The sequence below is a fragment of the Heterocephalus glaber genome, unplaced genomic scaffold (assembly GCF_053883595.1).
Source record: "Heterocephalus glaber isolate CG9 unplaced genomic scaffold, H.glaber_assembly_v1.0 deba00001673, whole genome shotgun sequence".
Lineage (NCBI taxonomy): Eukaryota > Metazoa > Chordata > Mammalia > Rodentia > Bathyergidae > Heterocephalus > Heterocephalus glaber.
In genome coordinates, this window is record NW_028258410.1 from 20,838,094 (window position 1) to 20,851,800 (window position 13,707).

The 13,707-nt window shown below is 51.7% G+C and overlaps 1 protein-coding gene across 23 annotated transcripts in view; it reads left to right on the top strand.

The window, feature by feature from the left end:
* Zmynd8 (zinc finger MYND-type containing 8) overlaps window positions 1-13,073 on the top strand; it is a 193,394-nt gene extending 180,321 nt beyond the window's left edge. For 18 of the 23 annotated variants that reach the window (XM_021238976.2, XM_087197772.1, XM_021238975.2 and 15 more), the window contains 6 exons: window positions 204-282; window positions 2,081-2,320; window positions 3,382-3,542; window positions 4,488-4,554; window positions 10,049-10,132; window positions 11,612-13,073. In XM_021238976.2, coding sequence (XP_021094635.1) covers window positions 204-282; window positions 2,081-2,320; window positions 3,382-3,542; window positions 4,488-4,554; window positions 10,049-10,132; window positions 11,612-11,751 — 771 coding nt within the window. In that variant the 3' untranslated portion in view covers window positions 11,752-13,073. Of the gene's footprint in view, window positions 1-203; window positions 283-2,080; window positions 2,321-2,980; window positions 3,203-3,381; window positions 3,543-4,487; window positions 4,555-10,048; window positions 10,133-11,611 lie in introns of those variants that run through there. The other 5 variants (XM_021238979.2, XM_004858100.4, XM_021238981.2 and 2 more) reach the window with 2 other exon arrangements.
* The last annotated feature ends 634 nt before the right edge of the window (window positions 13,074-13,707 follow it).

Below are 13,707 nucleotides of genomic sequence, written 5' to 3' on the forward strand. Positions count from 1 at the left end.
TGTTTCTTGGAAAGGAGGCCAGCTTCTGTTGGTTTGTGAACTAGTATTCTTGTGAATTTGGGTTCACCCTGGCACTCCCTCTCTGGATTGAAGCTGGGAGATGTCAGCACTGAGCCAGCCGCCTGCACCCTGAGTCAGCCACCAGGGGGCCCCTTGTGTGTGGCCGCTGCTGGCCCGTTGAGACTCTGCTCTCCTCGTTGCAGATCCGCAGGCTGAGGATTGAGATCGAGAAGCTGCAGTGGCTGCACCAGCAGGAGCTGTCTGAGATGAAACACAACCTGGGTGAGGCCCGGGCCGAGTCTGGGCTGAGTGGGGCTGGGGTGTGACCCTCTGGCCTCTCTGGAGGGAAAACTAGGTGAATGAGTTGTGTGGCCCATGGGAACACAGGACCCTGGGGCCAGGTGTAAATGGAGTGTTGGGGACACCTGCTTTCTTCGATTCCTGATTTATTATGGCTCAACTTCAAATTCTTTGAGTTTCTCATGGGCCCAAACCAGTGCACATTGAGTAGGAGCCACACGTCTGGTTTTGCATTTCCATCTTTTCCTGGGCTGGTGGTGTGTAGTCTGATCTCCACTATGATGCTGGGCAGCGAACTGCAGCTCCCAGTCAGCCGGCATCCTGAGGGGAGGAGCTGGGACTCTGCAGAATGCTGTGTTGCTGAGCCAGAGTGTGCGCTAAGTCAGGAGTATCCATTCCTTGTCAGTTTATGATGATGGGTTTATCAGGATGTAACCCCGTTACAAGTGGAGGTGCGTCTGTGCCAACATCAACAATAAATTAATGAGAATAGTAGCTCTTCCTGACCTCCAACTGTGACAGGAATTTGCTATTTTATTTTTTTACAGAAACTCTCAAGATATACTCTTTTTGTTTTTTTTTTTTTTTTTGGTATCGGGGATTGAACTCGGGTCCTTCTGCCTGCGAGGCAGGCGGCGGAACCACTGAGCTAAATCCCTGGCCCTAAACTCTCATGGTAAAAAGTTCTGTACTTATCCTAGTTTTCCAGTGAAGAAAATGAGGCACAGATGTATTAAGGAAGCTGTTCCAAGTCACACAGCCATTCAAGTCTGGGACTTCTCCTGTTCATCAGTGAATGTTGGGGTTTTTTTGGTGATTTTGAGACAAGGACTTGCTGTGGAGTTCAGGCTTAGTCTTGAACTCACTATGTAGCCTGTGTTGGCCTCAAACTCCCAGTACTTCTCCTGCCTCAGCCTCTTGAGTGTTGGGACTACACGTGTGTGCCATCGTGCCTATTAAATGTTAGTGTTTTTACAAATACTCTGATGTGACCTGTGTACCTTACAATGTGGAGAAAGGTAGCTTGTTGGTCCTATTATTCCTTATAGACATTAGGAAAGGCTTTTCTTCCCAAAGTAGCAGCAGTGGCTTCAGCACCTCATGTGCTATCAGCAGAGGGACAAGCCCAGCTATGGTCTGTGTGAATTCTTAAGTTCAGGAGAGTATTTAAAGATTTGAGGGACCATTTATTTTTATTTTACCTTGAGGCCACCTGCAAATGAATTGCAAATAGACTTAACTATTTGAAGTAAAATTATTGAAAAATCTCAGTAAACTGAGCAGCTTAATAGTTACCCTGTTAGCATAATGATCAGCCACAGTGTCTTAGCTATAGATTGGATCCAGTGCCCCAGGTTCACCTACAAGAAAGCTCTTATTAGCTGGGTACCTCGGTTTTCTCATCCGTAAAGGGTTAGGATGATAGCCCTTACTCCGCAGGATTATTACAAAGATGACATGAGTTAGTGTTTATACTGTGCCTGCAAACACTAGATGTCATGTAAGTGTTGCTTGATGGAGAAAAGCCTTACACTGATGATAAAATTCCCATAGTGGACTTCGGGCTTGACGCTCACTGTGGGGCTCATCTTCTCTTCATGCTGGGCACCCCCGGATCTGATCACAGTCAGCCCCATCAGGTATCCCCGCCCAGCACCCACAGCTGGTGGGGAGCATTTCGAGTTGGGGTGTGCAATGGGTGGCCCAGAATCTGGGGATCTGATGCCCTTGCCATGGGACCGGGGTTGGTGATGCAGCGTGTCCCCTCCTCCGCTGCCAGAGTTGACCATGGCTGAGATGCGGCAGAGCCTGGAGCAGGAGCGGGACCGGCTCATCGCTGAGGTGAAGAAGCAGCTGGAGCTGGAGAAGCAGCAGGCGGTGGATGAGACCAAGAAGAAGCAGTGGTGTGCCAACTGCAAGAAGGAGGCCATCTTCTACTGCTGCTGGAACACCAGCTACTGCGACTACCCCTGCCAGCAGGCCCACTGGCCTGAGCACATGAAGTCCTGCACCCAGTCAGGTAAGGAGGGCGCCTCCCTGAACCTGCAGTGGGCCAGCTTCTAGGTCTAGTGCTTGTCTGGCCTTTGCAGGCCCTGGTTTCAATCCCCAGCACGGCCAAAAAGAAAACAAGTGTCTCCACTTAAAAGTCCACTTTTTAAGTCTCCACTTAAAAGAATTTATTAAAAGTATTTACAAATAACACAAGGTGGCAAATCTGTGAAAGTGCTGTGTGAGCGATTACATTTGAGAACATGCAGTGGAGGGACTGCCAAGCTTCTTCCGTAAGGGGCCACAGGGAATATTTGAGGCTTTGTGGACCACATGGTCTCTCTCACAGCCACTAAACTTCACTGCAATAGCCAGAAAGCAACCTCAGGCACAAAAGTGGATGGAAGAGCTCTGTGCCAATAAAACTTTATTATAACACCGGGGGGCTTTATTTTATGTCTACTTCAGTGCAGTCTTCCCTAAGTTCCTCGGTGTCTGGAGCCTTGTGCTCTCATCGAAATATATTCAAGCTGTCCCTCAGCTTTCCTTTCTTTGTGCTGCACCGTCTGTGCTCCATAAATTCCTCTCAAACACCCACATTTGTGTTCCTCCAAGTTCCTGCCACCTCCAGAAGCTCCGTGCCCTCCCTCTGACATGGTGTTTTTCTCACGGTTTCTCTGCCCTTCCTCAGACAAAAACACATCCACAAGGTGGAGACAGATCTAAGCCTGGGGACTGAAATGGAGGGCGAGTCTCCCTGGGTAGCCACAGGCCGGCTGGCATGGATGGATATCGTTTGCTCTGAGAATGTGCTTCCTCTCCAGAATGATTTAAAACTTGAGTTGCTAAGTGGTTAAAAATTTTTTTTTTCACATGGAATTTGGAACTCAGTTTCTGGAGACATCTGGGGGTCTGGCCAGTGTGGTCTGGGTGGGGTGGGGTGGGGTGGGGTGGGGTTGCAGCTACCTGCTTCACAGAGCTCGTTTGGGTCACATAGGTACTGAGCCACTGGGGCGTGGGGCGCGTGGGGTGAGGCCCGGAACCATCACATTTGGCTTCCATGTGGCTTCTTTCTTTCCCCTTTGTCCCCAGCTACCGCCCCTCAGCAGGAAGTGGATGCCGAGGTGAACACGGAAACCCTAAACAAGCCCTCTCAGGGGAGCTCTGCCAGTGCCCAGTCAGCCCCTGCAGACACGGCCAGCGCCTCCAAAGAGAAGGAGACGTCAGCTGAGAAAAGCAAGGACAGTGGCTCGGTGAGGACTGCCCTGTGTCTTGTGTGGTGACACCCACTCTTTGTGCCTGGGACCGTTCCTCATGTCTTTCTACCCAGTGGTCCCTTGCTTTCCGGGGCAGCAGGACTGCAGGGATGAAGCAGTCTCACCAAGCACTCCTTGCCTCGCTCCCTGTGTCTGTTCTACCCAGCAAAGGGGGCACCGCTTGCAGCTGTTGAGGACTCAAAATGTGGCTAATGTGACCAAGGGTCTGGTTTTTAAGTTTTATTCAATTTTAGTTAATTTAGGTATAAACAGCCACATGTGGCTCATTGCTGCCATATTTGGTACCGGGGATCAAACTCGGGTCCTTGTGCTTGCACAGCAGGCGGCGAAACCACTGAGCTAAATCCCTGGCCTTGCTGCCATATTTGACCATGAAGGTGGCACCTGTTTATTTTCCAGCATGCACTATGTGTGACATCAGTTTTATGCGAAGACTATTTTATGGGGCACACTAATCAGATTTTACCTGTTTTAGTCATTGCGTATTCAGTGTATATTAGGAAAAGTGAAATCATTAGGCCATCAGTAAAAACACTGGAGTTTCACTGGTACTGTTCCTCCTTAGTAGGAGGCTAAGGTGCAAAAAAGGGAATTGATAGAATTTTAAAGTAATATACTTTTTCGATATAGCAAACACCTGGAGGAGGTGAGGGTCATGGGTGGTTTAGGAAACAGTGTTCTACAAGCTGAGACTGTAGGGTTGAGCAAGGGGCCACCGCAGTGCTGTGTTCTGGTGTTGAGCCTGAGAGGCCACGGCAGAGGTGTGTGGACCTGACCCAGCTGTCACCTGACCACACCAGGTACAGGAACTGAGATACACATACCTTGGAGGGAGCAGTGAACACTGTCATGACCCACTGGGTTTCCCTAGGGCTCCGTTGGCCCCAGTGTCCTGAGTCCTTCTTTGTTTTGTATTTCTAGACCCTCGACCTTTCTGGCTCCAGAGAGACGCCCTCCTCCATTCTCTTAGGCTCCAACCAAGGCTCTGGTATGTTGCCCCCTGGTGGGCGGATGGTGCTTTACAGTGGGGCAGGTGCGGAGCCATTTTGTCAGGGAGAACAAGGCTTTATGGCAGTGGTTTCCAAGCTGTTCAGGATCCTTGGGGGGCCTTGGGTGGGCCTGTGGGGTGAGGGTGTGTCTGGCAAGGCAGTTTCCAGCATCTGTCCACACTGGTCAGACTTGCCCATGTTTGCTTTGCTTTTTGGAGAATCCATATAAAACTTCATTTGGACCTAAAATTCTCCTCTCGGGGAGTGATGAAGTAAATGGTCCTGTGTAAAACTCTTGAGGTCCCAGTGTGTTCGGTGCATGAGGGCACCTGAGCCTTGGAGAGGTGAAGACAGTGTGGCGGGGCTGTTCTTGTGGACAGACCTTTCCTCTGGGGAATACCTGGGCAGGTTGAGGGAATTTTCTGAGCCTTCTGGACTCTTCTGTGGGGTTGGAGCAGTCTTTCTTTCCTAGCCCAGGAAGTCCTTTTCCTACATCCTCTTAAGCCAGTTCTAGTCATTGTAGAAGATTTCAGAAATATACCTTCTTTGTTGAGGACAATTTTCTTGGGATTCTGGCTTGTCACCTCAGCTCTGGGACCCTTTTGCCTGATGTTTGATTCTCATTAAGCTGAAAATCAAAAATTTAATTTCACTTTTGCAAAGCTGACTGTGTAGAGGAAGAAGCATGGTCCGTTGTTAGGATGGCTAGGGATGGTTTCCCAAGGGAGCAAGACTTTGAAGGGTGCATGGGACTTGGATGGGAGAGATATAGGGAGTGGCAGGTGCTGACTCTAGGGAGGATATGAACTTGGCATTGAATATACAGTGTTTGTTTTGTTTTGTTTTTTGGTACTGGGGATCGAACTCGGGACCTTGTGCTTGCAAGACAGGCGGCAGAACCACTGAGCTAAATCCCCGGCCCAAGTACAGTATTTAGTGAGAAGCAGATTCCCCTGTGTGTGGCACTGCATCTCATCCCAGTTCCTTGGGAGATTGAAGCAGGAAGATTGCAAATTCAGGCCCAGCCTGGGCACCTTTGTGAGACCTTGTCTCCAAGAATGAAAAGGGCTAGGGTACAGTGCTGTGCTAGAGGGCTGCTGGGTTCAATCCTCAGTTCTGGGAAAAATGAAAGAAAAAGCTACTCATCTCATTTCTTCTTCAGTCCCTGAGGCCCCAGCCCAGTGTGACACTAAGGTATCACTGGCATCTCGGATCATTTTGAAGTCTCTTTCATCACCAACAGACTTTGGATTCTAGCAGCCTGGTGTCCCCCAAAATGTGGTGCTACATTTCGCTTTTCATTAAGTTAATTTGAAGAGTTGCCTTGTGTTTATGGCAAGTCTGATTGATTTTCTGCCTTTTGGTGGTGATGATAAAAATGTCTCTTTTTTTCTTTTTTTTTGGTACTGGGGATCGAACTCAGGTCCTTGTGCTTGTGAGGCAGGCGACAGAACCACTGAGCTAAATCCTCGGCCCAAAATCTCTTAAAATCTAAGTTAAAAAACATGAACTAAGAAATACAGAGGAGGATCGTGGACACATGAAAGTTGTGAAAGTGGCACAAGAGAGGTCGGAGTTGGGAAACACTGTTTCAGACACTGGGTTTTGGAGCAGTGAGGTAGTTTTAGTGACATGCATTCGGGGTATTCATAGCCACGTACGCGGGGCTCCTGGGAAGAGGACTGTACGCAGGATGGTTGGGAGAGGCCTCCCGTTCCACCTCTGAGGTGAGTGAGGTATTACCTAGATCTGGGGCTGGTACACAGTTTTTATAAAGGGCCAGGTAGTGATTGAGCATTGCAGGGTACATGGTGTCTGACCTGATGCGCAGCTCTGGATAGCAGGAAAGCAGGCATCAATAATAAGGGAGCAAATGTATGGCGCTGTGACAGTTGATCTCGGTGTGCAGGAGTGGGTGTGGGTTTGACTGGTCCAGGGGCCCTAGTTGGCTGACCCCAGGTGTCTTAGGGGGAGCAGAGAGTTTCCAAGGCAGACAGAAGCGCGCTCACTGGGTCTTCCTGAACAGCAGGCAGCCACAGGCACAGTAGTCACGCTGACACTCGACCTGCGTGAGCAAAGTTACTGTCTCCATGATGCGGAGGAACTGAGGCCCAGTGGAGTGGACTTGGAACCTGGGTAGCTCAGGGAGTGACCGTGGGGGCCAGGACTTCAGTGCAGATCTTTGGACACCACCAGAGCCGAGGAGATTCAGGGGGCTCCTTGCTTTCGTTTCCAGTCAGAAGCAGCTGCATAATGGCACATTTGTATGGCTCAGTTCCTGGGGCAGTGATCTCTGGGACATCTGGGCTGCCGATGGGGCTCTGGTTTTTGCATCCAGCTCCGTTGACCCAGCTCTTCCTGTTCTCCTCTACCCCTGCTCCCTCTGAGGGCGGAGCTTCCGGTGCGGCCTCACGGACGGCCCGGCTCCCACCCTGGTTCCCTCTCCATGTCTAGGGGCAGAGCCTGGCTTTGCACTGTCACTCACCTGCGCTGGCACCTGGGGCTTCGTTGGAGTCACTGGAGAGCACAGGCGCGTGCTGTCACAGTTGTGATGTCACCCCCGTGAGCCTGCGAGGCCAGCTCTGCCCAGCCCTCCCTGCCATGCCCACCCTCCCACACCTGGCAGCTGTTGCTTCCCTGGCCTTCATGGCAGCCTCGTAAGTCCTCATTCGGAGCAGCCTCCTTCCCTGGACATTTGAATATCTCCTGCCTCCAGCTTCCTTCCTCACACCCCGTCCCCACAGGAGTGTTCTACAGTGAGGACCGTGGTCTTAGGCCTGCATTGGCCACATGTGGCCGCTGAGCCCTCCAGTGGTTGCTCATGTGACTAAGGATTGGAACTGAACATTTCATTCTGCTTACTGTAAATAGCTAATGGCTCCCACAATGAGGGCACAACCTGCAACCTGTCCTCGGCTTCCTCAGCCCCTTAGTTGTCTCTCCTGGCTTTCCATCCTGCCTCCACTGTGCCTCCTCACACACACCTCAGCTCAGCCATTGGGCTTCTTTTCTTTTGCTACCAGGGATTGAACTCGGGACCTTTTGCTTTCGAGGCAGGTGCCGGAACCACTGAGCTAACTCTGTGGCCCAAGGGTTTCTGTTTCAGTACTCTGCCATATGCTAACACTCAGCACAGTCCTGTTGTACCCTCAAGCTATCGCTAGACAAGGACTCATTAAAGTCTAAATGTTTTTAAGGCCTTCTCTTTTGAGAAGAGCAGGATGCCAGGCATGGTGGTGCATGCCTGTAACTCAGCACTGGGGAGGCTGAGGCAGGAGCATCCCTGAGTTCAAGGACAGTGTGGGCTACATAGTGAGTTCAAGTCCAGCCTGAACTACATTGAAACCCTGTCTCAGAACAGAAGAGGGTTGCTGAGGATCCTGGGATTTCCATGTAAGAAAGGGTCTCTTCCCAGGTTTGAGGTAAAGGTTGAAGTGGATCTAGTACTACACTGAAAGAGACCTCCCCACCTTTGGACCTGCAGAGAGGCTGGGCAGGGGCGTGTCCACAGGGCTCAATTGTAGGGTGCTTGTCTAGTGTGCACAAGGCCCTCAGTTCTATCCCTACAGAGAACCAGAAACATGGGCCGGGGATTTAGCTCAGTGGTTCCACCGCCTGCCTCACAAGCGCAAGGTCCCAAGTTCGATCACTGGTACCGAAAAAAAAACCCCCAAACCCAGACATAACCCTCAAACAGCCAGGCATGCTGGCACATACCTGTTATCCCAACACTCTGGGAGGTCCAAGCAGGAAGAGCCTGTCTCAGAATAAGAAGGGCTGGGATGTAGTTCAGTTTGAAAGCCCTGGGTTCACTCCCCAGAGTCAGAACACACACGCGCGCACGCACGCACACACACACTCACTTTCAGTCTCAGTGCTGCGGTGGCACCCCTGTGTTTAATCAGAGGGAAGAGCACTGGGAGGGCCTCAGCCCTGCTGGGAAACGCAATCTTCTAGCTTCTTCCTGCTCTCTCACCAAGCCATTAGTGAGGAAGGTCATGTCACCGCAGAAAGACTCTCGCTCCTCCCCACTGCACACACAGTCAGCTTCTGCTGCCACTGGCTCCTCAGGGGTGGCGCTTGTGAACGTCAGGGAGGAAGGCAGGCGGCAGCCACGTGGGCTTCCTTAGCTGCTTGTCTGCGTCTGGTGTCAGGGCAGGGCCCAGGGAGCCCCCTTGGAAAGAGCCGCTAGGAGGGCCTGGGCACGCCCTCCTTGGGTGGGTGCGGCTTCTCCTGCGAGCTTTTACTTTCTTTTTTTTTCTTTTTGGGGGGGTGCCAGGGATCGAACTCGGATCCTTTTGCTTGCACAGCAGGTGGTGAAACCACTGAGCTAAAGCCCCAGCCCTCCTGCTAGCGTTTATGTGAGATTTCAGCCAAAGCAGCATTGCCACTAAGGCCAGAGAATAACCCAGAAAGGAAAACCTCTGTCCGGGCCCAGGCCCCCTGCCGCTTCCGGTCCTTCCCTCCGCATTGTCAGTACTGTTTCTCCTTGGACCTCTCTTTCTTGACTTTGGCTTTAGTGCTTACTGAGCCTGAAAAGCTGAGAGTTGAAGTCACTTGTGACTGCTCTTCTTCCCCCACTCCGGAGGTTGCTGTTTCCTGTGCACTGGGTGACAGTGGCCCAGGGCAGCCCCCACTCAGCCCCTTGGCGGCCCTCGAGGCCTCCTCCCTCCTGCTCTGCTGTGCATTCTCTGGGGCTGCAGTGACGCCTTCGCATCGTGTCGCCCCTGAGTCTGGCGCTCCTTGCTTGCGTCATCGTAACTGACTGTGCCTCTCACCCCGTGTGTGTGTGCTTGCCCACTTCACACCTGGACAGCCTGTGCTTTCTTGAGATTTTTTTCTTCCTCTTTTTATCTTATTTTCGGTTTTTTTCCCCCTTCCAAAATCACCACACCAGTGGTTTTTATGGAGACTCCTTTCAGCTCACGGTGTTTTTGGATCTTCGATTTCAGGTGTGATTTTGGGGTTCCCACTGCTGTAGCTGAGGATGTAGCCCCTTGAACCCCTTCCTTCCCCCCTCATTGGTTCACCTCATCCAGCCTCTCAGTTCTGTCCTCCCCCAGGCTGCAGACTCCTGTCCACCATCCTCGGATTACTTGTGTGGTGCCTCCAACCCTAGTGGGGTCCTGACACCTGCCTCTGTCTCCCTGCTTGGACCGGGCTTTTTGGCAGAGCGAGAAGCTGATTGGCTTCTGAGAATTGCAAGTCCCGAGGCTTTGGTTTACCAAGTGCTGGCTGCTGCATGTCATCTAGCACCTCACTCCCTCCCTGCCTGTAATGCTGTGCTGTGTCCAGTAATCATGTTTGCGGTTTGATACGCGTTTTAAAAAGCTGTAGTGTCCCCTGAGTGTGTGGAGTTGGAGCAGGTGACTCATGAAGGAGCCAGCTGGTCTAGTGATAGTGGCCTATTGATGAGCAGGATAGTGAGCCCGTGGGGTTGTACGGACTTGCAGCTCTCTGACGGACTCTGAGGCTCCTGTGCTATCTCTTCAGTTAGCAAAAGGTGTGACAAGCAACCTGCCTATGCCCCAACCACCACAGACCACCAGCCGCACCCCAACTACCCCGCCCAGAAGTGTAAGTATGAGCCTGGCTGGCGGAGCTGCCGGGAGAAGCCTCGTCTGTGTGTGTGTGTGTTTCTCTGTGGGCGTCCTCTCCTGTCCTCTGCAGCGCTGGGTCTTTGCTTTGCCGTGTTCCTGCTTAGCCCCACCTCTCATGCCCACTGCTTCTGGACGTGAGAGAGCAGATGGTTTGTTTTCTTGAGGGGACCCTGGGTCCTGGCCCTGAGGGGAGTCGGGTCCTGCAGATCCCTCAGCAGCCCCCTGTCCCTGCGTCTCCTAGTGGCCTCGCAGGACTTGACTTGGCCTCATGCCACCCAGCGGGGTTTCCTCGTGCTACGGGGATGCCCAGGGTCATCACCCCCAGAGTTCCCAGAAGTAGAAGCAGCATGAGTGTAGGGGAGAGCACTGAGAAAGAGGTGGATTGAGGATCAAGACTCGGCCCCATCCCCATCTGTCTCCCTTAAACTGTCCCCTTTGGCCATCGAGGCAGGTGATTCAAGTTCTCTCCCAAGAGGGGGGCCCCTGTTTGGAGATCTTTCTGCTTCTGCACTCCTTGCCTTCCCACAAACGCCTCTGGCCAGGCAGCAATCAGTGCAGTCCCCGTAAGGTCACGGTAGGGTTCCTTCCTCCCCAACTCCGATTCCATCTATAAGCTTGACACTCAGCTTCTTTTAATCACATGTTCCACCTTGAGAAAAAATTTTTAAAAGTCTGCCTGTACTTGGTAAGCGATCTCAGACATGGTGGGATCTTCATGGCCGGCTGCAGGGCTGTCCCCTGCCCCCTTCCCGTGGAGCCCCCAGACCTGGTGCCATAGCTGGTGCTCTTCAGGACACCTTGGCGGGGTATCCCTTTGCCTTCCTTGCTTCCTACTCAGCCACCCCTAGCTCTGTACAGTGTCCTCGAAGCCATCCTAGCTCTTACCTGGTTTGCATCCAGGGGCCCTTGGTTCTGTGCGTCTAGTGGACTCAGCCATCTGGTCGACCCTCCTTCTCTTCTGTGATCCTCTCCCTTGGGTGGGCGGCTGGGGCTTGGTCATGAGTCTGGTTTTCAAGTTCGCCTTTAAGTTAAGAGAGGAACTTCATTAATGTAAGTAGACTGCATGCCAGATTTTGCTGCCTTTCTCCAGTGGCCAGGGTCAGAAGCAGAAGTGCATGGGGTGCTGGGTGTTGTTCAGTGACATCCTGAGGGTGCCCAGGTCCAGCGACAGCACAGGAAATGCCTCCCTCGGCAGCAGAGCACCTCTTTCACTAATCTGTACTCCGAGCATGATGCCCTACTGATTTTCCAGCCAGTTCTTGTTAGATCCTAAAACACGAGCTGTTGCACTCTGTACTGCGGAGACCCGCAGGTTCAGGGATCTCAGGGTGGCTCTCGTTTAACCTTCGGTGCTGTGTGAGTGGGGCGGGAGGATGGCTTCCCGGCTGTGGAGGCCCTGCGGTGATAACTGCCCAGGGCGGGCAGGTGTGCTGAACCTGTTGGGCTTCCTCCCCAGACCATTCCCGGAGCAGCAAATCCAGTTCCTGGAGCAGCAGCGAGGAGAAGCGCGGGTCGGCCCGCTCCGAGCACAACACTGGCACCAGTGCCAAGAGCCTCCTCTCCAAAGAGTCTCGGCTGGACCCCTTCTGGGACTAGGGGCGCGCGGTGCCCCGACTGCCCACCCCACGGGACAGCAGCCTGGACGCCGGGAGGAGAGGAAATGGCAAAGACGGAACAGCCCCTGGAGACTGGAGAATTTGGAATTCAGACCCGGCCTGTGCACCCGGTGCGAGGGCAGCCTACACTACACGACACCCGGCATCGGCCTCGCTGAGACTGTTCGGCGGCTTGAGCCCTAAGCTTTAGGTGTAAATATTGTACAATTGTGGATGCCATTGAACCTAGAGTACCTACCCTTTTTATATTTGTATGGACTTTAACTTATAAAAAAAAGAAAAGTTTAAAAAAGATCCCAACAACAAAAAAGAATGTTTTGATGTTGGGAAGAGGGATGCCCAGTGGTCCAGAGTGGTCGGGGCTGGGCCAAGGGATCCGTGTCACCTCCGGGTCCTGGGCCTGGGATCAGCAGGGCAGCCGAGCTGGTGTCCCCCAGCAGGAGTCTGGGCACAGACCGGGGTGTCGTGGGCACAGCCATTGGCCCCTCCCAATGCTCTGTTATTATGTTGCAAAACGAGCCTCTCTAGACCAGACTGATGCACGTTTCTTTTGTGTGATTTAAATGAGGACTCCTAAAAGGGAAAACAACAACCTTGTTTACCGAAGCTACACAGAAACAAGCCCGGCTCAGCTAGATTGCAGAATGGAAGGAAGTAGGAAGTGTTAGGGTCATAAACTGGGCAACAAAGAAAAGTCTTTTTTTGTTTGCTTTATGATTCCTTTAAACACGCTCACACACCCTTGATAAGCTTTCTCCTCGGAAGCAGGAAGGCCGAGGCAGGATACACGCAGGGTCACGTGCGTCTGGGATGGAGCATGTAGGTATTATTTCCAGGATGCAGTTCTACGTTTTTATGTAAGCATGAAGCAGAGGCAGTATGAGAGAAAGTGAGAGCGTCATGCTGTCTGTTACACTACGTATGCTGTAGTATCATTTTATATGTTGTGTAAAACAAAAGGCATTGATCAAAGCAAAAGATGATGTATGTATATGAGAAAATTAATTGTACGATATCATTCCAGTACATTTTGTTGTACATTTTAGTCTCATTTACTTTCTCTTCATTGTTGATAAGAGGATGCGAACTGTACAGTTTCCAGCTAGTTACCCATATTAGAGAAGAAATAAGACATATTAGAAGAAAACAGGAGAAAGAACATTTGTGAATTGCAGTTGTCAAAAAAGAAAAAAATAGCCTAGCTGGCCTTATTTGTGAAGCATAATTGCTTTTAGCATATGGAAGTATTTTTTCACATTTTCTTTGTATAAAATTTGTATTAAACTTAAATATCTTTTTTGATGATGGTGTTTCTTTGTGACTGAGCCAGTGGACTCACACAGTATGGTCTTTTGGGTTCTCCCCTCCTCCCCTCCCAGTTTTTTCAGGTTCTTCACTTTTTTTTTTAATTAAACTGTTTTGGCAAAATGGCTTGGTCGTCCTCGAATTTGCAGTTTTCCAAGTGGTTGGGTGGCTGTGTCTTAGGTTCATACAACCAAGAGGAGGAGAGGCCTGCAGATGTGGTGCCTTAGAGACAGTGGCCCCTGCAGGTGGTTCCGGGAGCCCCAGGGAAGCAGGGAATGGTGGGGATGGGCCACAGGGAGGCCCTGGATAGCAGGAACTGGGCACCTCCAGGGGCACCCTGTCCACGGCTTTGGGCCTGGGAGAATGGAGCAGGCTTGAAAGGTGAGAATTCCACTGGACAAGCAGTGACCTCTTTCTCTGGCCAGTAGTTTCCAGTAAAGATGTGCCCCACCAACACCTTCCTGCCAAAGATCAAGGCTCAGTGTGCCCCGAAAGGTATCAGGTCACTAGAATGACCAGCAGGGCTGGGTGTCGTGGCATACACCTGTAATCCCAGCACTTGGGAGGATGAGGCAGGAGGATCGTCCTGAGTTCAAGGCCAGGCTGGGCTACATAGCGAGACCCTGAGTCA